The sequence below is a fragment of the Aplidium turbinatum genome, chromosome 1 (assembly GCF_918807975.1).
Source record: "Aplidium turbinatum chromosome 1, kaAplTurb1.1, whole genome shotgun sequence".
Taxonomy (NCBI): Eukaryota; Metazoa; Chordata; class Ascidiacea; order Aplousobranchia; family Polyclinidae; genus Aplidium; species Aplidium turbinatum.
This window is the reverse complement of record NC_137472.1, coordinates 21,385,323-21,410,046: the sequence shown is the minus strand read 5'-3', so window position 1 is coordinate 21,410,046 and position 24,724 is coordinate 21,385,323. Positions and strand designations below refer to the sequence as shown.

General features: G+C 37.7%; 2 protein-coding genes across 3 annotated transcripts in view; one reads left to right on the top strand and one right to left on the bottom strand.

Moving 5' to 3' along the window:
* LOC145770718 (adenylate kinase isoenzyme 1-like) overlaps window positions 1-24,724 on the top strand; it is a 51,881-nt gene that overhangs the window by 8,113 nt on the left and 19,044 nt on the right. The window contains exons 2-3 of one of the 2 annotated variants that reach the window (XM_082582426.1): window positions 7,447-7,579; window positions 15,309-15,361. In XM_082582426.1, coding sequence (XP_082438552.1) covers window positions 7,447-7,579; window positions 15,309-15,361 — 186 coding nt within the window. Of the gene's footprint in view, window positions 1-7,389; window positions 7,580-15,308; window positions 15,362-24,724 lie in introns of both variants that reach the window. The other variant, XM_082582419.1, reaches the window with a different exon arrangement.
* On the bottom strand, window positions 12,173-12,664 carry LOC145770738 (zinc finger BED domain-containing protein 5-like). The gene has a single exon (XM_082582443.1). The coding sequence runs from the start codon at window positions 12,662-12,664 to the stop codon at window positions 12,173-12,175; it is 492 nt and encodes a 163-aa protein (XP_082438569.1).

Genomic DNA, 24,724 nt, shown 5'->3' with positions numbered 1-24,724 from the left:
CTCTAATTACATAGCGACCTTTCTTATCTGTGTTTCTGATTCTGAACATCTGGTTGAAAACTAGGCTATTTTTTTGATGTAAAAAACTTGCGTAATAAGTAGGCTTTATTGTGTTCTTTTATTGTGTGCTTCTGCGATTATTTTCTTCTGCATCAATTACCTGCTTTAAGTTATATAACGGAAAGGAAATCTTAATTTGTTTTCGTCATCATGCACTGGCTACATAAATCCATCATTGTTAAATCTTTCAAAGGATGGCATCTCGCCTGAGTGCGAGACAAATTTCCTGCAGATGTTCAGACTTCCCAGCCACCAAACTAGTTTATACATGTCATGCATTGTGATTCAACGTCTGGCGTCTGCAGATGTATTAATGTAAAAACGACGGGTTTTGCTAGCTGGGTTGTGTGCTTTTGTGAATGTGCAAAATCGCCCATTACGTAACCACAGAAACTCTTTTAGTGGAAGGAAGTCGAGTTGCAACCGTGTTTATCTGTCTACTATTCTTTATTCACATTGCAAAACATTTTTGCAATCTTGGAACAACAAGTGCATAAGTCAGACATAAATACAAACTTGCAAACACGTTGACAACTACAAGTAGCCTACTTCGGTTATTTTATCTATGAAAGAAACTCGTTGTGTCGAATAGCACGAGACGTGTGTGGCAAAATGTTTGATGGCAGGCGTTAGAACTTCGATCAAAGCATTTTCTTGCAGTGTTCAAAATGTTCTGGACCTTTCCATAAAAATGGCGGCTTTTTTCATCTGTATTTCTAAACATCTGGTCGGAAACTAGGCTGTTTTCTACATGTGAAAAACTTTCATAGCAAGTATCCAACAGTCATTTTACCAGAGCAATATTGTTAATTGGCTCAAACGGCGAAATACAAACTGGCATAGGCGTTGACAACTAAAAGTAGTCGCGGCGCTGGCGCCTTGGGAGTTTCTCGTGTGAAGCGTCGCTTTTCGACCTTGCTTTGCAGTACCTGGCGCAAGAAAGTCTACGTAAGTCAGCACTTTTATAATTGCATCACGTGATGCTCCCTCCCCCCGATTGTTCCTCGACCTGACGACGTTTAGTCCTCTCTCAGTTTTTTTCCTTTTTATTTTTTTTCGTAAGGCACGGCGTTTGTCGAATAGTGATGGCGCGTGTCGAGTGACCTCGTCATCGAAAAAGGCAAAAATCGCAGCCCTAGTACCTGGCGCAAGAAAGTCTACGTAAGTCAGCACTTTTATAATTGCATCACGTGATGCTCCCTCCCCCCGATTGTTCCTCGACCTGACGACGTTTAGTCCTCTCTCAGTTTTTTTCCTTTTTATTTTCCTTTTTTTTTTCGTAAGGCACGGCGTTTGTCGTATAGTGATGGCGCGTGTCGAGTGACCTCGTCACCAAACAAGGCAAAATCGCAGCCCTGAATGTACTGTATATAACATCTGAAAACTTAAATACTTTCAAACACAGCTTAGATAATTTTTTTACAACACATCAATCGTAAGATTCAATGTGTGATGGAAAAACGTTTCATAATGTATGATTTTTTTTGCTAGATATTGTTGTAATAGTTTTCTTTATATTCAAATGTCATTCCATTTAAAAGTTTTGCTTTCTGTGGATGATTATAATACAGGAATTACAGGGTCATCAATAATTAACGTTACAAAAGGGTCATTCCAGCCCAACTCAACCAGTGCTTCCATGGGTACCGTCTCAGATTTTGCTCAAAATTGCACCAAATGTACCCCTATGGGAGCAATGAAAAATCCCCAAGTTTCAGATGAAAATTTCAAGCAGCTTAGATTTTACGGTCGTTTAAACTTTAAGGGCCTCATCCCTTTTTCGTTAACAGTAGACCGCCGCGTTCATTTTCAATGGTTTTTGAAGGCACATATCTTCATTTTTATGCATGCAATATGCCTGAAAATTGGTATTATGGGTATTTCTGGGCTGCTCTTTCAGAATCTGCTGTTATAATTGGACTAGGATGTGTTGATAAAAAGTTACAGGCATCTCAAAACTGGATTTTTGTTGGTCAAAATGTAAATTTTTCACATTTTGACAATCAGCTGTGAGTCCCCCTCTTGGCCAACATCACCAAATTTGTGTAATTTAGGCAATAAGCATTGTGTAGAAGCAATAGAAGCAAAATGTCTTGATACAAACATGAAATAATGGTTTAAAGGCTGCTGAAAATGGTCACCACTTAAAAAATACCCCTCGGGGCCCCTTTCCGGGGGGGTAGATAGCCATGTAGATGGTACCCCAGAGTGATGAAACTTTCACTACTTAAAGATACATGTCTTGGCTATGCCTGATATAAATTAGAAGATCTCAACTCAACTCCTTCTTATATTACTCAGCTATTGAAAAGAAGCAGTTTTCCTGTACTCGGCCTGTACATTTTTAGGGTCATTCCATATCAAAACAGCCAATATGAAGATATCTTGTATATGGTACCTCTCAGATTTTGCTGAAAAGTTGTCATACTATGCTTTAGGCTACCAAACGAAAGAATCCTAAGTCTTAGATCAATTTGAATTTCGGGCGCTACCCTCATTTTTGACTTGGGGGGGTAGCAAATAGCAATTTCAGCCATTTTCAGAGCCCCATAACTTTTATTGTAATTGTGGTAGAAGACTAAAAATTGCTGTGCTAGTTCATTATAAACTATACTACACAATTAAATAGTAGAAAAACAACATCTCTTGATGCATAAGTGTTAGGTGGGTCATCAAAATCCTGCTTTTTTGCCTTGTTTAAGTGCTTTTTTCAATTTTCAAATGCTTGTGCTACCCAAACCAATCAAAATATTTCTCTAAAACCTAATTATTTGTAATATTAGGAAACTTTTCTTCTGCCAACTTGAATTTGGGAGTTGTGGTGCCATTAACAGAGATGTTATGGGAGTTTGAAAACCCTATCAGGCAGAAATGGCCCTTTTTTACCCCTATGTTTAGAGCCCCAAATGACCACATGGGCATTTTATGGTCATGCTGAAAGTCATACCAGACAAACACATACATTTATTCTTTCATTTCATGAAATAAAATCTTTGATTATCAAACTCGTTCACTATAAATTTTATGTCTTTAAAATGTAACATTTTGGTAATTTTTGGCGAATAATCTCAAGTCCGTAATGTAGGTCAGAGAAAATTCAACAATAATTTATCATGAAGACAGTGAAATTAATTAGGTACTGTGCTTACTGATCATAAACATTGGAATGCTGACACTGTTTACCATTAATATATATATGTTCAAAATGATGCTTTTTTATCTAAATTTTATCTCCACATCATAGTTTACTGATAGCAGGTGGGTACTTTTTCATGGGTGAGAAGGGGTGAAAGCATCATTTTGAACATAATTTAATGGTAAACAATGTCAGCATTCCAATGTTTATGATCAGTAAGCATAGTACCTAATTATTTTCACTGTCTTCATGATAAATTATTGTTGAATTTTCTCTGACCTACACTACGGACTTGAGATTATTTGCCAAAAATTACCAAAATGTTACATTTTAAAGACATAAAATTTATAGTGAAGGAGTTTGATAATCAAAGATTTTATTTCATGAAATGAAAGAATAAATGTATGTGTTTGTCAGGTATAACTTTCAGTATGACTATAAAATGCCCATGTGGTCATTTGGGGCTCTAAACATAGGGGTAAAAAAGGGCCATTTCTGCCTGATAGGGTTTTCAAACCCCCATAACATTTATAACATTTCTATTAATGGCACCACAACTCTCAAATTCAAGTTGGCAGAAGAAAAGTTTCCCAATATTACAAATAATTAGGTTTTAGAGAAATATTTTGATTGGTTTGGGTAGTACAAGCATTTGAAAATTGAAAAAAGCACTTAAACGAGACAAAAAAGTAGGATTTTGATGACCCACCTAACACTTATGCATCAAGAGATGTTGTTTTCTACTATTTAATTGTGTAGTATAGTTTATAATGAACTAGCACAGCAATTTTTAGTCTTCTACTACAATTACAATAAAAGTTATGGGGCTCTGAAAATGGCTGAAATTGCTATTCGCTACCCCCCCCCCCCCCAAGTCAAAAATGAGGGTAACGCCCGAAATTCAAATTGATCTAAAACTTAGGATTCTTTCGTTTGGTAGCCTAAAGCATAGTATGACAACTTTTCAGCAAAATCTGAGAGGTACCATATACAAGATATCTTCATATTGGCTGTTTTGATATGGAATGACCCTAAAAATGTACAGGCCGAGTACAGGAAAACTGCTTCTTTTCAATAGCTGAGTAATATAAGAAGGAGTTGAGTTGAGATCTTCTAATTTATATCAGGCATAGCCAAGACATGTATCTTTAAGTAGTGAAAGTTTCATCACTCTGAGGTACCATCTACATGGTTATCTACCCCCCCGGAAAGGGGCCCCGAGGGGTATTTTTTAAGTGGTGACCATTTTTAGTAGCCTTTAAAACCATTATTTCATGTTTGTATCAAGACATTTTGCTTCTATTGCTTCTACACAATGCTTATTGCCTAAATTACACAAATTTGGTGATGTTGGCCAAGAGGGGGACTCACAGCCAGGCTTTTTTTAAGGTTTGGTTTGGGTGACCGCTAAGTAGTTTTAAGAAACCGCAAGTGTTTCATTTAAATACCAAAAAATAGCCATAACTACATACAATCAACGCAACATAAAATGAATTATTCGACAAGGCACAGCTTAAATGATTGTGACAGCGACCAAACAGCCTGCCCAACACGGCCGCCACACAAGTTTGCTGCACAATCAAACAAAGTGTGCTTGTTGGCTTCTGCTTGTTATGTTTCCACACGTAAAAACTGATCATTATGCGCCATGAATCAGAAATAAACATTGACGAGTATCGAAGGTGCACTTCTTTTCTGAATAACTCTTTGATTCAGCTGTTAGCTGTACCTCCACTTATTCTTTTTTCCGGACGTGAACTATTGATCGTAGGCTATATTCGTATTATCGACAAGACATAGCGAGAAACAACCATTACTTTTTTACTGTAGTTGCAAGTCCAAATTTTGGGAAACCGCTGGAGAAATTTGGGGGACCGTTTCGGTCCCCCAAAACACCTTAAAAAAAACACTGCTCACAGCTGATGGTCAAAATGTGAAAAATTTACATTTTGACCAACAAAAATCCAGTTTTGAGATGCCTGTAACTTTTTATCTACACATCCTAGTCCAGTTATGACAGCAGATTCTGAAAGAGCAGCCCAGAAATACCCATAATACCAATTTTCAGGGATATTGCATGCACAGAAATGAAGATATGTGCCTTCAAAAACCATTGAAAATGAACGCGGCGGACCGGCGGTCCACTGTTACGAAAAAGGGATGAGGCCCTTAAAGTTTAAACGGCCGTATAATCGAAGCTGCTTGGAATTTTCATCTGAAACTTGGGGATTTTTCATTGCTCCCATAGAGGTACAATGGTACATTTGGTGCAATTTTGAGCAAAATCTGAGACGGTGCCCATCGAACTTTTATTAATGTTGGTTGAGTTGGGCTGGAATGACCCAAAAGAAAGATCCAATTCATAAACTGGCAAAGGAGGCAAACATGCCTATTGCCTATGGAACCATGTTCACAGTTCTCAAGGATTTGAAGATGAGTCCATTCAAACACATGAAGAAACAGTTGCTAAATCCCAATACCATTGAGAAACGTTTCTCCAGAGCCAGAATTATGCTCTCACACATTGAACGAGGAGGCACGCTGCCAAACTTTGTGTTCCGCGATGAGAAGAAATTTGATGTCCAGCATCATTTCAACAGTCAGAATATTTATGTTTGGTCAAGAGATGGTGACATGGAACCCCGGGTAGTCACTCGGGAACAAGGGCCGGCATCAGTGATGGTGTGGGCCACAGTCAACGGATCAAGAAGGAGTCCATTGATTTTTGTGAATCAAGGAGTGAAATTGAACCAAGAAAACTACCGAAATGATATTCTTGAGGGTTAATTGTTGCCTTGGGCAAAGAAACACTCCAAAAAACGTAATTGGTCATTCCATCAAGATTCTGCCCCTTCACATGGAGCTAAGAGAACGCAAAACTGTTTTTCAGCCAATATGCCGTTCTTCATTTCCAAGAAAAAATGGCCTCCTTCATCCCCAGACCTGAACCCCCTAGACCTAGACTTTGGCATCTGGTGTTACCTGGAGAACAAAGTTTCGACCAAACACTACCAAAGTTTGAAAGCGCTGAAGGCTAATCTGAAAAAAGGATCTAAATGCCTCAAAGAGTTATTCGTGATTCTTGCAGGTCCTTTTCGAAGCGTCTCCGACTTGTTATCAATGCAAATGGCGGACACATTTAGTAAAACTTTTTTCCTAAATATTTATTTATTTGACAATAATATTATATGTTAATTACTCAAAAAATGTCTACCATTTGTTAAGTACAGTTACTTTGAAGTAAGTTGTAATATGAATTATTGATGGCCCTGTATTGTAGAATTTGACACCTCCACACTGCTTTATCTACCCCTTTTGTTTCAATTGATGCCGTACCAGTTTTATTGTATATAGATAAAGAAAAACACAACTGATACTGAAATTACATTAAGACCTTGAGATCGGTAGCCTAAAAAATGGAGAAATATTTTGTAGCATTAAGCACCGTACTGGAACCTCAAATGTTACATCCTCAATATTATACAAATAGTAAAACAAGGAATATTCGGCTGAAAAATATCAGCAAAATGTTTGCTACCAGTTGATGAAAAGTAGCACGCTACCTCTAGTCTAGTCGGACCATTTCAACGTCGTTATGCAAACAATATTCTTAGTTTGCAATTTTTTATCAAAAATCCCTAAAACAATTAATTTTTATTTTCAATGAAAATTAAGAAGTTCCGGAAGTACGATTGAAGCAAATGTAGCGCCAGGACGGCAGCCACTATTCTCACAAAAATGTATAATGTATATAGTGCCTCTATGGCTACCAAAAAGGTAGCGGTGCTACAAAAGTAGTGTGCTACTGCCCATCTCAGCATTTTTTAGAAAAAACTGTTGTACATTTTTTGTGATCTTTAGTGTCGGAACTGATGTTTACAATATAAAGTTGGTACAGGATTAGGTGTGAGTACTTATTGGTACTTGCATGCATTATGTCTTATGACTTTTGTAACTCGTGACATCTGTTTATTTTTATACAAGTAGTTGATTAAAAACAGATGATGAAAAAGTTGGAAGGGTTTTTATTTACCACTCACTAGGCTTACACTATTTTAATTAGCTGTCATTCGGGCATGCTGCATACAGATAGTGTTGTTGGTGTTATTTGAACAGCGTCATAAAGACTTGTTCCTCTCCAAAATTACATGCCCATAGTTTAATTAAATTATTTTTTGACACTTACAATTTAGAGCATTATGATTGGGCTTGTGCATGACCGTCCTGATGATCCACTATCTTATGTTGAGGCATGCATTGAGAAAGCTCGTGAGCTTGGGGGAACAACTTCTGTTTTCTGGGATTCTTTCCTTGCTGATTCTGAGGAAATACCAGAACCGAACCAAAAACGAGAAAGTGGTTCAAAGCCAGTATTTCCTACTGGTAAGTTTTACCTGTGCATAGATGAAAATTCTTACCAGTACATTTATTACATGAAATTTGCAATGCAATGACATATGAAGCATTGAAGCTACTGTAACTGGTCTATCAGACACCATTTTTTTTCTAGAAACAGCTAGTTGCAACTCTCTGATGAATGCAAAAGCAAAAACATACGAGTTGTTTTATTGCTTTACGAACTTTTCGTGCACCATGACAAATGCACACCTTTTTAGCAAATAATATACATTTCAAAATTATATACTGCAGTGCGGTTGTTTCATTATATAAATTTTTGTTTCTAATCAGTTTCTTGATCGGTCAGTAACAGGTAATTAACTGGTATTGTTTTATAAACTATGACTTAGGTAGAGAGGTTACTTTTTTTCAATCATAAACAGACATAGCTCTGCAACAATACGACAATTAACATTGTAACACAAAAATAAAATGAAGTGAACGTTTTCGACTACACGTATAGTCCTTTTCAAGCCTTTAAAGCAAAAATAATTATATATACATTACAATTGCATAAGAAAATAATAGAGAACCGCACGGAATGGCCCGTTTCGGCTAGTCCGATTCGGCTAGTTCCCTATTCGGCTACAGTTTTGAATTCTATTTTATTCCACAATATCGTTTCTTTTGCATTTCGACAAAGAAAAATAAATTGAAATGAAATTTAGCGCAAACTGTTTGAACTATTGAATTGAAATGTTTGCTCACATAAAATCGACTTGTATCCTACGTCACCATCTGTATACAAACTTAGAATATATTAGAATCCTCTACTATTACAAAATTCCGAATCCAACGACGTCTTTTGTTTATGCAGTAGTTCTTAAAATTTTTGAGACACGCCTCCCTTTTACAATTCTAAAAACTTTGCGCCCCACCTTGTTTCAAAATCAAAAAACATTAAGTAGAACAGCAATTCATTTCCAGGTAAGTTGCATTAATGCGAAGGATGTAACTTTTTAGTGGATACCAAATGTTTAATTTGGGGCTTAGTTTGTTTCTAGATTTAGTCTTTGTGTTCACGAGAGTAGAAAAACCATTTTCGCACAAGTAGGCTAAGTGGATGAAAATGGAAGAAGTGTGCGTATAGCCACAGCACCCACACCACACTCTTGTAAATGTGCACATATTTCCCCCAAAACTCTATTAGTGGCATTGCTTCAAGGACCTCAAGATTGTCCCTTGCAGCAGAATTTCATTTTAGCTTTAAGAATTCCTCTTGTAACTTGTCGGAAAGAATTTTCTCATTTAGATGAAAGGGATTCCTTGTCATCTACCATTCTGGAAGTTTGGTGTCATTCAAGTCTGGAAAATAGCGTTCAAGTTCTTGTTTCCAAAGTTGAAGGTGGCACTCCACTTCGAACTTAAGCTCGCCCTTCAGTTCAATTTGGTTTTTCTCAAGGACAGTATCAAGGTTAAAAAATGAAGCTGCGATTCCTTTTTGAACTCGACGATGCCACAGCCTCAGTTTTGCCATGAAATCCTGGATGGCATCACAGCCTTTGATGCGATTAGTATTCTTGCCTTGCAGGAGCAGATTTAAGTTATTAGGGGCTTCGAAAATGTTCACGAGGTAGGCCAACTCGACGATGCCATATTCGGAAAGACGCTTCTACAACTTCCGCCGACGACGATTGGCGAAAGCACTCGCTACTTGCAATCTTCATTTTTTTTCTTGCATTGAAAATAAGCTAAAGGTTTACTTTGGAGGTCAAGGTGTTTTTTTTTTCAAGATGACGCTGTGAACGAGTTAGTCTGAAACCATCATTGCTAAGATTTTAAAAACATATGACGCATTGTGGTACAACCATAGGCGCCGACTTTTCAAAAAACCTTGGGGGGGGCGAGAAAGGTGATGACGTCATAACCGTAACGCTATTTTACTCAATTAAAATAGTCTTTGATTAACCTTACTGTCTTGTTTATACTGACACCTAGGTCGCAAACCGAATTTATTAAAACCGCTGCTTGAAACGATTAGTTTTATGGATGCAGGACGCCTAGACGTAAAAAAATTGATATTGTTAGGTCATAATTGGAACAGTTGGAAAACAAGCCGATTAATTTCCTTTCCTGCGAGGGCATAACAACGATCAAGACAGTGAAGTTATCAAAATAAAACGCAAAAAATCATGATCAGCTATCAGTTTTATTAACCTCGTTTTGCTAATTACTTATCTTCAAAGCGTTAACAACGGCGAAGTGTTTTCTCTTGTTTTTTATCGAAAGTCTTTATAGTCGAATACTGTCGAGTATAGGTCGAGATGTTCGCAAGTGATGTTCACCTCAAAAAGACAGTTGAACTTATACACGGAACAAGCTGTTTTTTCCAGGCAGTTTACAAAATGAACGCATTTTTGCTGCGGGAAATTGCCCACGTAGATTACGGAAGGTGAAATGGCGTCGGCGGAAGCGACCAAGTTAAACACCTTTTCTTTTATCGGTTTTCGATTTAATTCTTACACATCGTGAAAAAAACAATGCGTTCTGTTGAATCAGAATTGATCTCACAGCGGGAAGACCTCATTGAAAATTGCGCGTCTAATTTAGCTGGTTTACTTAATATTGCAGTGAATAGTTACGTGACTATTCCAGCAGCGTAAGTTACTCTACCTTCTACTTTGAACTTTCCATACCGTATGAGAAAGCCATGCGATCAGCTGCTGTTTTGCGAGCAAGAGCAACGTAGGCTATATTTCGCTTTCGGCATTCTTTAAGTCTGTTTAAATGATCTAAATCTCTTTCGCAAAGTGTTTTATCTTTGAAACACCACTTGTAATAACCATTTTTGTTGCCCCTCAACCATAAATTTACGGGGGGCGCCGCCCCCCGGCCCCCCTGGAAGTCGGCGCGTATGGGTACAACTTAATCATTTACTATGACACCTATAAAGCCAAACTTCAGATAATTTTTGTCATACTTTCTCCTCTTTTTCCCCACTCATTTTTTGTCAATAGAACTGATTAATTAAAAATAAACCTAATTAAATTAATGCTAAAATATTAAAAAAAATAGTTTACGCATGGTACTATAGTAGAATTGGGGATACTGTTGTACTTCTAGCCTCTGTCACTTGTTGGTCAGTCGTTGCCAACTAAAGCTCGAGGCTGCTGTGTCAGAAAGCCGTAGTTATTACGCTGTTACGACATAGTTATTACACTGTTACAAAGCCGTAGCTGTTACGACAGTTAAGGTGTCGCGCAAACATTTAGCAACGTATGAAACATCACAAAGAATGCGAGATGTGACAACAACACGCTCTACAAACACTGTGCGACTGTAACACAAAGTTTCATCTTCAACAATCGACTGTCCAGCGTAGTTGTGAAGACATGTTTAATCATAATTCATGCAGAGTTTTTCAATTTCTTGCGCCCCCCTTGTGAGCCTCACATCCCCCCAGTTTAAGAACCACTGATTTAGAGAATGTTGTAGTTTATTCCACAATATCGTTTCTTTTATAGTTGAAATTATCAAAGCATTAGATGAGTGGGGTTTAGACCTAACCACTGAGATCTTAAAACTAAATAGCGAGTTAAATTTATTTTTGAACTATTAATGTTTGCTCAGATAAAATTGACATGTATCCTGCGTCGCCGTCTGCATGCAAACTTAGAATATATTAGAATCCTCAACTATTACAAAATTCTAAATCCAACGACGCCTTCTGTTTATTTAGAGAATTTTGTATTTTATTCCACAATTTCGTTTCTTTTATAGTTGAAATTATCGAAGCTTTAGATGAGTGGGGTTTAGACCTAACCACTGAGATCTTAAATTATATTTATGACACCGGAAACATTCCTAGTGATATGGTGCGTTCCATATTCATAACTTTACCAAAGAAACCGGAGCAACAGAATGCTCACTCCACAGAACAATTAGCCTTGTGAATCATCTAACAAAGATCTTACTCCGAATCCTGATGATGAGATTGAGACCAAGACTAAAATCGGAAATTTCAACAGCTTTATTTTTTAACTTTATTTTTTGAAATATATGACTTTGATTTAGAGCATTAAATTTATGCTAATCTCCGTAATTAATAACTCGTATGCAGAAAAGACTGTAACTCGTACGTAGAAACAGACTGTAGCCGAATAGGGAACTAGCCGAATAGTAGCAGACCCAGAAACGCAGTAGGTCTATACCATCAAAATTATTGTTTAATCTTAGAAGCATTGAAAGACTGCATTATCCCGGAATGGCCCGTTTCGGTGAGTCCGATTTGGTGAGTCCGATCCCTATTCAGTGATTTTTTGAATTTTGTTTTTAAATTATTGGGTACTGTAGCCTAATTATCATTGCCATTTTATGGTTAGAGCAGGGGTTCCCAACCTTTTTATGTTCTCGTACCACTTAGCCACCACGGATTGTCAATACGTACCACTGTTTTCAAAACAACTAATTTGATCCAATATTAAATTATTTGCAAGATGATGAATCTGGATGTAAAGTCAGCAAAAGTAGCAAAATTACCAACAAAACAGCACAGAGTCCATTACACCACACAGTACAGAACGCATCAGAATAACAAAGAAAAAGACACAACTAAACACAAACACAATACAACTAAATTTAATGAGATTTTTGTTTTTGTTTATCTTTCACCAGTTGATCGATGCGTGGCATAACTTTGCTAATAGCACATCTGAAGTCATGTCCAGGGGCACTTAGTCGGTTTCGATTTTTTGATTTGATGTTCATAAGAATAGAAAATCCCTGCTCGCATTCCCAAGTAGAAGGAAAAATAAGTAGTTGTGGAACAGCGTGGGAAGCTAGCGTTGGGTATGAAGAAGCCATACTAAGCCAGAAGTTTATTGCAGAACATTCTTTGCGTTGTTTTTTTGCTGTCTGATCCTCCTGCATGTCTATCAGTTCCTCTTGTTCCCCTGTACCGACAGGTTGGTCGGTTGGGTCCACTGAGAAAGGATCTGTGATGTATGGGCAGCTTGTGGTATCTGAAAAGTAATGCTGCAATTCAGCAGTTAGCAGCGAGAGGTGCTGAGTACTTTCTCTGGAAAAGTCATCACTGATTTCCATTTGAAGGTCTGACAGAAATTTAAACATACCATTGCGCTTGTTTTCAACATTTTTCCTCCATAATTCCACCTTTCGGATAAAAGCTGATGTGTGATCCATGCGTTGTCGCTTCACGTTCTCCCCAAGTCGCTCAAAATAACTCTTATCTCGATTCATCTTATCTGCATGATTGGACTGAAATGCCGCTTAAGCAAACTTGGTTTCAAAGCTGCATTTGAAAGGGTTTTCATACAGATCACGCACTGAGGTAAGCTATCTCCACGATGTTCAATAGCAATGAAGCCATACTTAATATAATCTGCGCTATACTTTCGCTTCGACATTTTCAAATATTTAGACAAAAATGTAATGCTGTTCAGGATTCAGCCACTACACGTCGGAAAACCAACATCAGAATCACTGTTGCCACTCCCTTGTCATGGAAAAGTACTAGATTTGACTGAAAAAAACACTAGATTCACAAAAAAAACACTAGTATCATAAATACACGATCATTTACATGCATAATGTATAAAAATGACAGCCAATGGCATTAGTGAGTGTTAAAAGTCCTTAAAATTTCAAAATAGAACTGAATTTCCTTGAAAGTGAGAGCCCTGAAGTCATAGCCATTGCAGAGTAAAACATTTTCGGGGGGGCGAACGAAATTGCCCAAATTTGGCTTTTGCAAATATATTGTCAAAAACGCAATATTACTCACAAGTCACAATCTCTGAGGTAGTGTACCGGTAGTCTAAGAACTCCACACTCATCAAATGTAAGCCGACGAAATGTAAGCCTACCATAAGGTAGACTACGCTACCTACTTTAGTCTAGGCCTACTTTGAACACTTTTAACATTCATTTGTGCGTATTTTTTAAAGTATTTATGCTAAATATCTCAAATTTGGTCATCATTGGGTGTAACCAGACAAAACACTCGCTGTCCACTTTGAAAAGCACTACAAACACATTGATGCAACCAAACAAAAAATAGGTGGGGCTACTATGAACATTGTCTAAACTTATGCACACCAACATAGCCCTAAAAAACACTAGATAGCAAAAAAAACACTAGAACGCTAGATGGAATCCAAAAACACTAGATCTAGTAGTGTTTTTAGGAGTGGCACCACTGATCAGAATAAACGCAATTCTGCAATTGCACAGACCACATTGCACACGTAATAGTTTCGTCACAGACACCATTCACATTGCACACATAATAGTTTCGTTACAGACACCATTAAGTTCGCACAGCAGCATTGTATTAAAAGCAATGACAGCAGGGAGCAAGATCGACAAAAGTAGCCTACTGAGTGCAGAGAATTTAGTACGGAAATAAATAAAAGTGTTGTTCGCATATTTTAGAAACTCAAAATTAAATGCTTGTTGCAATAGGCCTACTTTATTTGACAATACTACTACATATCGCATGCAACGGAGAGCTGCTCGCGTACCACCTGAAAAGCTCCCGCATACCACTAGTGGTACGCGTACCACCGGTTGGGAACCCCTGGGTTAGAGGTTAGGAACTCACCGAATCGGACTCACCGAATAGTAGCAGACCCCATTATCCTGCTCCTATACAAAATGACTATGCAACATAACGGATTAAGTTCAGAGACGTATCTATACAGATTGCGCAAGCTTGCCTAAATCACAAAACGATATAATTGCACAAAACAAAGCAACAATGATTGAAACACGTGACAGTTTAATCACAGACGGTTAAGAGATAGGAGGCTCCGCCGGCAAACAATTGCCTGTTAAGCCCTGGGAAGAAGATTTAATGATTAATGCCTCGTGAATATTTGTGTGGAATTCTGACAAATCATTACGAACAATCTCGAAAGACTCTAATGAGAGTTTATTATTTGAATACGATTGGCAGTTTTGAATATGATCTTTAATAGCACTATTTTTACTAAAATTAGCTAAATTCAGATGCTACCCCACTCTCGTGGCCAAATGTCGTGTGGTCAACTGGTCATACCCATCACTGGTCATACTAATGTATGTAGAACTCGCATCATGCGAGCAAGTGAACTTATACACGGCGTTCGAACATACGCAGAAAGAGGTAAAAGACTTCAATTGAAAATAGTCACCTGCTTTAAATGTTTTATAGACTGGAAAAATCTTGAATTTAAATTTCATTGCAATAAATCTTGACAAATTTGTCGTAAAACGTTTTCACTCCTTGCCAAGAAATGGGATTGTTAGAAAGGTTCCTTAACCAGAGAAGTAGTAAAACTCGAAGTTTTATAAACTGGTCAGAAACAAAATTAAAAAAAAATGGAACAAATTGCCATCAATGCTCTACAATGGAAAGTTGCTACATCAAAATCCGCCGTTTAGCACAGTTTGAAATGTCGCCATATCTTAATTTTGCCTCAAATGTTTGTTTAATTGCTTCAGCCTGTATATGTTAACATATAAATGCGATAACACATGCAATCAATTTACATACAACGATAAGGAGGCACTGGAAGGACTTTCCAGTCACGTGGTCAAGCAGCCACCTTGTTTAATAATTTTATCGCATCCGAGGATTGGAAAATTATTTTATTTTACTTTCAGTTGTGCAATCACAATTATTTTATACCTTATCAGCTTTTTAATTTTCTTTTTAATATGTGTATGTTTTGATAAATGTAATCAACAAAAATTGCTAAGTTATTTTGTTTAGAAACACCACTTCGAATGCTGACATCACAGGATTGCCCAGATCACATGCATGAGGTTAGTGCAATAACATAAAATGGTGTAGCCTACAGCAGGGCTGCGATTTTTTCTCTCTTGTCGAACGACCAAAAATTCTGCGTTTGTTTGTCGAATAGTAATATGACGTCACAAGAGTCAGATAAGCGTTTGACCGCGAATTACCGCACAAGTTGTGTGGATGTACGTCAGAGTCACTTACTTAAGTTTTTAATCGCATGCTGGTTGAGTGATTGCAAAGGAGTATCAAGCGCGAAGTTGTGTACTTACCGGACGGCGGACATGTATATTATTTGTTTTGCTCCAGGAAGAGAAATGTTGTAAACGAGAAACTAAGGATCGCAAAAGAAAAAATCTGTTAGGCTATACCGCCAGCTATAGCGTAACCTACTGCGAGATTTTTTCCTTTGGCATCTCTTAATTCTCGCAGTCTCGCTTGGTACGTAAATGGTTATGCACGTACCCGCACACAAACACAGTTAGCAGGGCTGGAAAAAAATGCTTAGCTCCCGGGAATCTGTCTTTTAACAAAACAATTTCCCGCGGCTTACAATCACTATAATGACGTCATAATTACACCGTTTACACGTTTTCCGGCGAAAAGCCTCACGCAAAAAGTATATTATAGACGGCCATCTGTAGCTTCATAGTTCCAATAAACAGTCTTGGTATCGTATTTTATTCGTAAATAGGCATGGTGCACTGTTTGTGCCTGATGTGCCCACTTTGATCGAAATAATTGGTACAACAATAGGCTTAATAAATTAGACGCCGCATGCTTACAGATTAGATCCACTGACTCATCGACCACCGTGTGAATGTCATGAAACAATACGACATCACGAGCCGCTTGTTACGTACTTGACAAGTTGACAATAACAACACTTCATGCTCGAACGGGTTGATAGTATGTGCAATGGGCATGAATAGCATAACCAATTACGAAAAGCGATATAGGCATGGTGCACAAAAAACGGCCAGACGACATTGCGGCCAGACAGGACATTGCGAAAATTGCTTCTGTAACCTACAAAACAACCTGTCCGCTACACGAAGAATAACGAAACGCATTAATTAACTTGACAACAAAATCAAAATTACGACGCTAAAACAGCTGTTTTTATAAATCATGCGAAATCACTACAAATACATTACTGGGAAATAAAAGATAGTGACGATTTCTTGTTTGGTCTATCTACCACAGCAGACACTTTGTACACTTTCGAGCGAACGTCTTAGTACTAAGATGCCATGGTTTTCCTTTGAAATGTAGATTAAGAGCCTGTTTCACGATGCTGTTACACTTTCTTATGTGTGGCCCATTCCAGTGCATGAGCAGCTCGTCGCTGATGTATTTATTTTATTTTTTTATGGATGTTTTTGTATCTCCGCAAACATTTCGAATTTTTTCAATGACACTTCCCATGCTTTTTACGACGCTTTCGGGCGGACTACTGCAGTATATTTGTGTAATTTTACTAAGAACATGTTCAGCTCCGAGGTACAAGCTGGAGGTCGTAAATACGCAGTGATACAAATCAGTGTCGTAACTGCAATGTGTCAGCAAATTACGATGACGGTTCACGGTGAATGAAAGACGTTAGCAACGTGATCTTACGGTAAAAATTTCCCGGGAATTTCATTCCCGGATTCCCTATTTTTTTTTCAGGCCTGACAGTTAGGAGCGAAATATGCAAGTTACCAAGTGTTTGGTGCCAAGCGTTAGAACTTCAATCAAAGCATTTTTCCGCAGTGTTCAAAATGTTCTTCAGGAAGAGAACTCCTTTCCATAAAAATAGCGGCTTTTTCATCTGTATTTCTGAACATCTGGTCGGAAACTAGGCTATTTTCTGGATGTAAAAAACTTGCGTAATAGGTATTCCACTGTAGACGTCAATTTATTGTGTTCTTGTAGTGTGTGCTTCTGCGATTATTTTCTCCTGTATCAATCACCTGCTCCAAGTTATATAACGGAAAGGAAATCTTAATTTGTTTTCGTCATCATGCACTGGCTACATAAATCCATCATTGCTAAATCTTTCAAAGGATGGCATCTTGCCTGAGTGCGAGACAAATTTCCTGCAGATGTCCAGACTTCCCAACCAGCAAACTTGTTTATACATGTCATGCATTGTGATTCAACGTCTGCAGACGTTGAATCAATGTAAAAACGACGGGTTTTGCTAGCTGGGTTGTGTGCTTTTGTGAATGCAAGTGCAAAATCGCCCATTACGTAATCACGGAAACCCTTTTAGTGGAAGGAAGTCGAGTTGCAACCGTGTTTATCTGTCTACTATTCTTCATTTACATTGCAAAACATTTCTCCAATCTTGGAACAAGAAGTGCATAAGTCAGACATAAATACAAACTTGCATAGAAAGACACACGTTGTGTCCCAAAAGCACAAAACGTGTGTGGCGAAATGTTTGATGCCCGGCGTTAGAACTTCGATCAAAGCATTTTCCCGCAGTGTTCAAAATGTTCTGGAAGAGAACTCCTTTCCATAAAAATAGCGGCTGTTTTCATCTGTATTTCTGAACATCTGGTCAGAAACTAGGCTAATTTCTACATGTGAAAAACTTTCGTAACAAGTATCCAACAGTCATTTTAACAGAGCAATATTGTTAATTGGCTGAAACGGCGAAATACAAACTGGCATAGACATTGACAACTAAAAGTAGTCTAGGTTATTTCATCTATGAAAGAAACCCGTTGTGTCGAATAGCACGAAACGTGTGTGGCGAAATGTTTGATGCCAGGCGTTAGAACTTCGATCAAAGCATTTACCCGCAATGTTCAAAATGGTGGCGCGTACGCCTTGGGAGTTTCTCGCGTGAAGCGTCGCTTTTAGGCCTTGCTTTAAAGTACCTGGCGCAAGAAAATTTACGTAAGTCTGCACTCTTATGATTGCATCACGTGATGCCCCCCCCGATTGTTCTTCGATCTGACGACGTTTAGTCCTCTCTCAGTTTTTTTCCTTTTTTTTTCGTAAGGCACGGCGTTTGTCGACTAGTGACGGCGCGTGTCGAGCGACGTGGTCCCCCAAAAAGGCAAAAATTGCAGCCCTAAGCCTACTGTGCTGTAGTAGAGTCTTACAAATGGTTTATTTTGTTGTCTGAACAATAATTAGATGCAGCAGTTGTTGCCAACTTTTTTGAAACATCCCTCTCCCCTTTGTTGATTTAGATCTTTTTAATCCTTTTCTATTGAGCTGTGGGCAGAATCAGTATACAACTTAATGCCGCTGTCGATATTGACACAAGCACGAATGACGCGATCTTTGGGCGGCAAGGCACAAATAACACAAGGCACAAATGACGCAAGTCCTGAATGTCTCAATGCACGGACGCAAAACCCGAATGCATTAATGACGTGAGATTTGATTATTTTTACTAAAATTAATCGTTCTTTTGAATACAGTTAATTTCAGTAATTTCATTTATCACGGTAGCAATTTTCATTTTTTATACAAACAAAAACATAGAAATTGTTTTTTGCACTTAACAAAATAAAGACGATACGTCATTTCTAACTAAAGCCAACCGTCTTTCATTTAATACTGGAGTAGGTTCATTTGCATAGAAGATAGTGGTAGCAGTAAAACTATGGCTTTCATAGATTTGTCTATTTTTCTTTATCAGCGTCAATAGGCCAACAAATTACACTGTGCTGCGTTTGAAAACTTTTTCGAAAAGTATAAAAATGTTTTGACTGTTTCTGAATCATTTTTTTGGGTTGAATTAAAAAATTCGATCAGTTTTTTTCAATCAGGACATGTTGTTTCTCCATCACATTTTTAGTTATTCTACCTTTGATCGTCATTATGCACAAAATTCTTGCTGTGATATCATGAAAGCTTAATTCAACTGCTCAATCGTTTTTATGACATCACTATTCTCAATCGCAAAGCCATAAAGCTGTCAAAAATTTCAAATGCGATTTGCCAGAAATCTAGCTCTCATGAAAGAAAACAGATAACATTTTTGGATTCAGCATCGAAACGTACACTGGGAACCATGAACAGTTTAGCAACCTTAAAATTTAGGCAGAACAGTGTTATTTTTGTTCACATAGAGACGTCAAGGAAGATATAAATTTTGTTCTGATATCAGAAATTATAACCAACGAGTTTTCTATAATGGAAAAAAAGTAAAAATGTGTGATTGATACAGAAATTTCTAAATTTTTTGCCCCCTTGAAGCTATGTTTTTGTTGTTCATGAGCTAAGTGAGGCTGTATGATAAAAGCAAAACTAAATTACTGTCTATCCAGGCAAACCACCTACTGGTGTAGGCATGCATACTCATACGCGCCGACTTCCGGGGGGGGGGCGGGAGCGAAATTTGTTTTCCCACGAGATTTCTGTCTCATTTACATATTTTGGTAAAAGTTTGTATTAAAACCGTGTGAATGCAACAATTTCTCGTTGGCACGGTTAGTTCAGTAGTTTCATCCTCTGCCTGGTACTCGTGAGAACGAGGGTTCGACGCCCGTCGAAGTCAAACTTTTTTTTTTTTAAATTAATTTTTGCGGTGCACAAGAGTTTTTCAAAAAAAGTAGGGTTAGGGAAAGCTTATATTTTATTATCATTGCAGAATTTCATTGGCAAATAGTTATTTCGCAATCTGAATCAACCAATCTCTCAAAACACTTTCGGAAAATCTTACTTTAGAGCAGTGGTTCCCAACCTTTTTGTTGTCACGGACCCCTTTAGACAAATTATTAATTTTGCGGACCCCTACATAAATTTTGCCTGAAACTCAATTAACATACTATTGACTCTTGTAATAATTATGCTATTCAACTACTGTACTGTGTCATATTGCATTGCGGCTATGACTCCTGCGGCAAATATCAGGTTAAACAGTTGCTCAAATAAGAAAATGAATGAATTGTTCAAGGAATGTCAGCAGTATTTGAATATTAAGGTGACCCAATGTTAGGCCTACCATAGTTTCATCGCATAAAAAGAGGACACGTTTCGCCAGCAAGTAGAATTTTACGCTTGAAGAATTGTTTACATCATTTTAGATCAATACAGTATAGGCCTACGCAGCAAAAGTTCCCATAAAAAAACAAAAAAACATATTGACTGAACGTTTAACTTATTTTTTCTCATTGTTAGTGCTGGACAACAAACGATTTTATATTATTAAGAGTCAGCAAAAAGTGAAAAAAATACCTAATTTTTAGCCAGTTTCAGTCAGACAGCCATGATCGCAAAATCTGCAACATGTGACAAATCAGGCACGATCTTTAGGTAGCCAAGCCTTAACTTTTTTCAACAAGGAATGGTCAGCCTTAACGAAATTGTTAAATTACTTGCAAGAAATATGATTAAAACAGTAGTCTGCACATATCACCGTTAAGATGCTAAAAACGAAGTGAACTAAAAAGCTGTTCCTTTCCTTGCAAAGCTGTAAAGGCCTATCCATTCCACGATTTCTTTTGCTAGAGGTAAGGTGTTATACACATTGCACTTATAGACATTCGTTTCGATTTGTTTCAAGTAACAAACGAACCAAACTGAGTTGGTAACCAGCAATGTCTATACCAGCGTTGTAATAACTTAAAACGTATGGGGATAAATGAATATTTTTTGTGAAAGTGTGAGGTGAGCATGGCCTTTAAAATGTCGTTTAATATCTTACAGTGAACCAGGCAATGAATATTCAACAACAGTTCCATGAACATTCAACAACAATTTATAAATCAGCATGTTACATTGGTAGCCTATACAAAATGTTTAGAAAACATATATAGCATACAAGCTGTCGCTAAAACGTCATCAAGCAATATAATCCCGTTGAAAATATAAGCATGAAAACCCAAACTGTCAAAAAAGAGGACATTTGAGCATTTTTTATTGTCCTCGGAGGACAGTTCATTTTTCTTGAAAAAAGAGGACAAATCCTCTTAAAAGAGGACGTATGGTGGCCCTACCCAAATGTGCCATGCCGAAACTTTTTCAACGTAAGCAAATTTGATGAGAGGGCTGTTGTTGCCTTTCCTGAACTAAACGACTGAACTTTGGTTGCACCGCATGCTTTCTATTACGTAATAGACGAGCCAATCCTGATTTGACTGTAATCGACATGCGTTGTGGTAGATGCAGGCCTAGTTTAAGGTCAATGTAGGCCTACGCACTGTAGGAAGCAGCATAGATTTATTTTAATGCATACCGGTACAGTTTATTCTCGCGGCTTTACCTTGACACATTTACGTTTAAAGAGAAAAATGAAAGTAAAAAGATCGCTTTTCGTTTTTTTCCCAAAATTCATTAAGGTAATCACGAACCCCCAAATGCTTTCTCACGGACTCCCAAGGGGTCCGCGAACCCCAGGTTGTGAACCACTGCTTTAGAGTGACTAGAATCAATGAGACAGAAATCTCGTGGGAAAAAAATTTCGCGGCCGGGGAAGGCGCGTAAATTTATGGCTGAGGGGCAGCAAAGATGACTATTACAAGTGGTGTTTCAAAGATAAAAGATTTAGATTATTTAAATGGGCTAAAAGAATGCCGAAAGCGAGAAACTACTTTGCTTTTGCCCGCAAAACAGCAGCTAATCGCATGGCTTTCTCTGGAACGTGAAGTGCTATTGAGATTCGCACGGCACGCACGCTCACCAGGGCCTGATTAAGGCTCACGGGGGCCCGAGGCGCAGCTAAGTTTAGGGGCCCCTATTGGCAATCGCTTTCGATGCAGAGCAGGAGTGCTCAACTGTTAGCCTACTGCAAAATCGTTACACAATTTGAAATTGTTACTCAAAAATAACAAGTGTGCACATACTGGCACAACAACTTTCGCTACCTACGCCTACGGTAGAAAGTGCTATAAAGTGGACCGGCTGATAATTTGGACCACTGCTGTTTTTTCAATGACTGAAGTAAATAATTTCATGGTTTGTGAACAGCTTGAATTAACCTTTCTTACTGACCTAGTTTTTACTGTTTCAGAATTCAGATTCAAAGGATTGAGCTGGTTCTTTGTTGTTACTAGAGAGGTTTTGTGTTTTGGGGGTCTGCGATGTTATTTTGCTGGTTCAAACTATTGAGAATTTTTCAAATATTGCTACAGTTACAAAAGATTATACAAAAGTAATCTGCAGGAGAGGCATTACTAATGACTATGTGCCAAAATCTTGAAGAAATGTCCACTGTTTGGCTTAAGTTTATTAATTCTAAATGACACCAAGCAACATAAGATTATGCTAACTGTAATATGGACCACCTAACTGTTTGGTAATATGGTCCAGTGGTCCAGGTTATGGTCAATTGGTAGAAATTTGTTTCTCAGTAATGAAGACAGGCATAGAAATGAAGTTCCATGAGATTTATGCATTTTTTTCAAACTTTTTAGAGTGCATCATAAAGTATATTTGTAACTTGCTTTCTTATAGTGATAAAAGCTATTACCAGTAATTTGCATAATCACTTTGATATTACAAACAATTTGATTAAATTCTGATGACATGTCTAAGCATGAAAATTGGATTTAAAATGGATTTAAATGCAGTAAATGGATTTGAAAAAGCAGGAATTTACCCCATTAATCCTCTTGTATTTGATGAAAGTGATTTTCACTCAGCTGAAGTTACTGACAAGCCTCATGAAGTAGACACCTCTCCAAACAATGTATTACCGCTGATAATTGATGATCAAGATATGTCTACTCAAGATGCAATTTCTCGAAACATTTCACCTTTGTCACAAGATGTGGTAAACATTGAGAAAGTGGCAAAAAATTCTATCATGTCAACAGAATTAAATGCTGGAACTTTAGCTGATGCACCGTATGAAGCAATCTCACAAGCACCAGGACCATCGTCATTGAGTGTTAAGAACTTACAACCTTGTTCAGTTAGCATTTCATGCAGGGTATCTGTCGAGGACATGAGCCCACTTCCAAAACAAGTTACGAAGGGAAGAAAACGTAGAAAAACTACAAAGGCTACTGTGCTGACAGATGTACGCCACTCAAACATAAAATCAAGTTCACAGAAAAAGCTAAACCAGCAAAACAAGTGAGAAAAGGCTTAACCTTTTAAGTTTTCAAAAAAGAGAGGTATTCCAAGCAATGCTGCTTCTGCATGCACTTGTCTTGTGTGTGTGTGACGAGTCCACTGATGAGGATTGGATTCAGTGTTGTCATTGCAAGAAATTGGCCCATGAAATTTGTGCTGATATATCAAATGCTCATTTTTACTATTGTGACAACTGTGCCAACGATCAAAGATTTGAAACTTGTTTGAGATGACTATCATGAACGTTTCAGACTATTTTTAGTGTTTGTGTTCTATTTCATGCCTTTGAAGTTTGACTTCCTTGATATATTTACTTTCACATGACAACTGTCCATATTACAGTATGGTGGTCCATATTATGAAACAGGGTGGTCCATTTTAGAAACTGGGTTGATAATAATTATGGACCGACCACTATATAAAAAAATAATAATGTAGTATTCTTTGTTTGTGTTATGTTTTTTTGATTGGAATTGTTTTTGCAAACCAACTAGCCTGTAACTAATCAAGTAAAGTTAGTTGCACCCCAATGTTGTGGATTTTTATAAAAATATTAAGATTTTTCATTAGGTGGTCCAAATTATAGTACTTTCCCTACTAATGTAAAAAATAATGGGGGCCCCCAAAACCAGGGGGCCTGAGGCCTGTGCCTCGTGTGCCTCATGGTTAATCGGGCCCTGACGCTCACAGTCACACACTGCTTATCTTCCCGCGCGTGAGGAGCAACTTCAAAGTCAAAACGCGTGGTAGCGAAAAAGCGAATGCGAGGTTGAATGTTTGTTCTCACTTCACGAGTTATTCAAAGGTCCGTTAGATTTTTTGTGACTTCAAACATGAAATCGATTGTAGCAAACTTTATCGAGTTGAAACTACGACACAACGAACAATTACGTAAATAGCCTACAGGTTAAAGAAAATGTGCATTTTTCAAAACTGCTATGCGTGTTTTGCTTCAATAAGCACTGTATTGATGTATATGTTGTGAAAATATATACATCTCGTACACTCATCTATATACACTCCTGCACTTTCGATAAAAAAACAGAAAGGAAAACACTTCGCCGTTAGTAATTAGCCAAACGAGCGAAACGAGGTTAATAAAACTGATAGAGATTTCCAGTTTTCCACCCTGCTTGAGATCATGATTTTTTGCGTTTTATTTCGATAACTTCACTGTCTTGATCGTTGTTACTCACTCGCACGAAAAGGAAATGAATCGGCTTGTTTTCCAACTGTTCCAATTATGAGCTAACAATATCAAAATTTTTACGACTAGGCGTACTGCATGCATAAAACTAATCGATTCAAGCAGCGGTTCTAATAAATTCGGTTTGTAACCTAGGTGTCAATATAAATAAGAC

Coding starts and splice junctions, on each gene's coding strand:
- LOC145770738 (XM_082582443.1), bottom strand. CDS start 12,664: ATGTTTAAATTTCTGTCAGACCTTCAAATGGAAATCAGTGATGACTTT.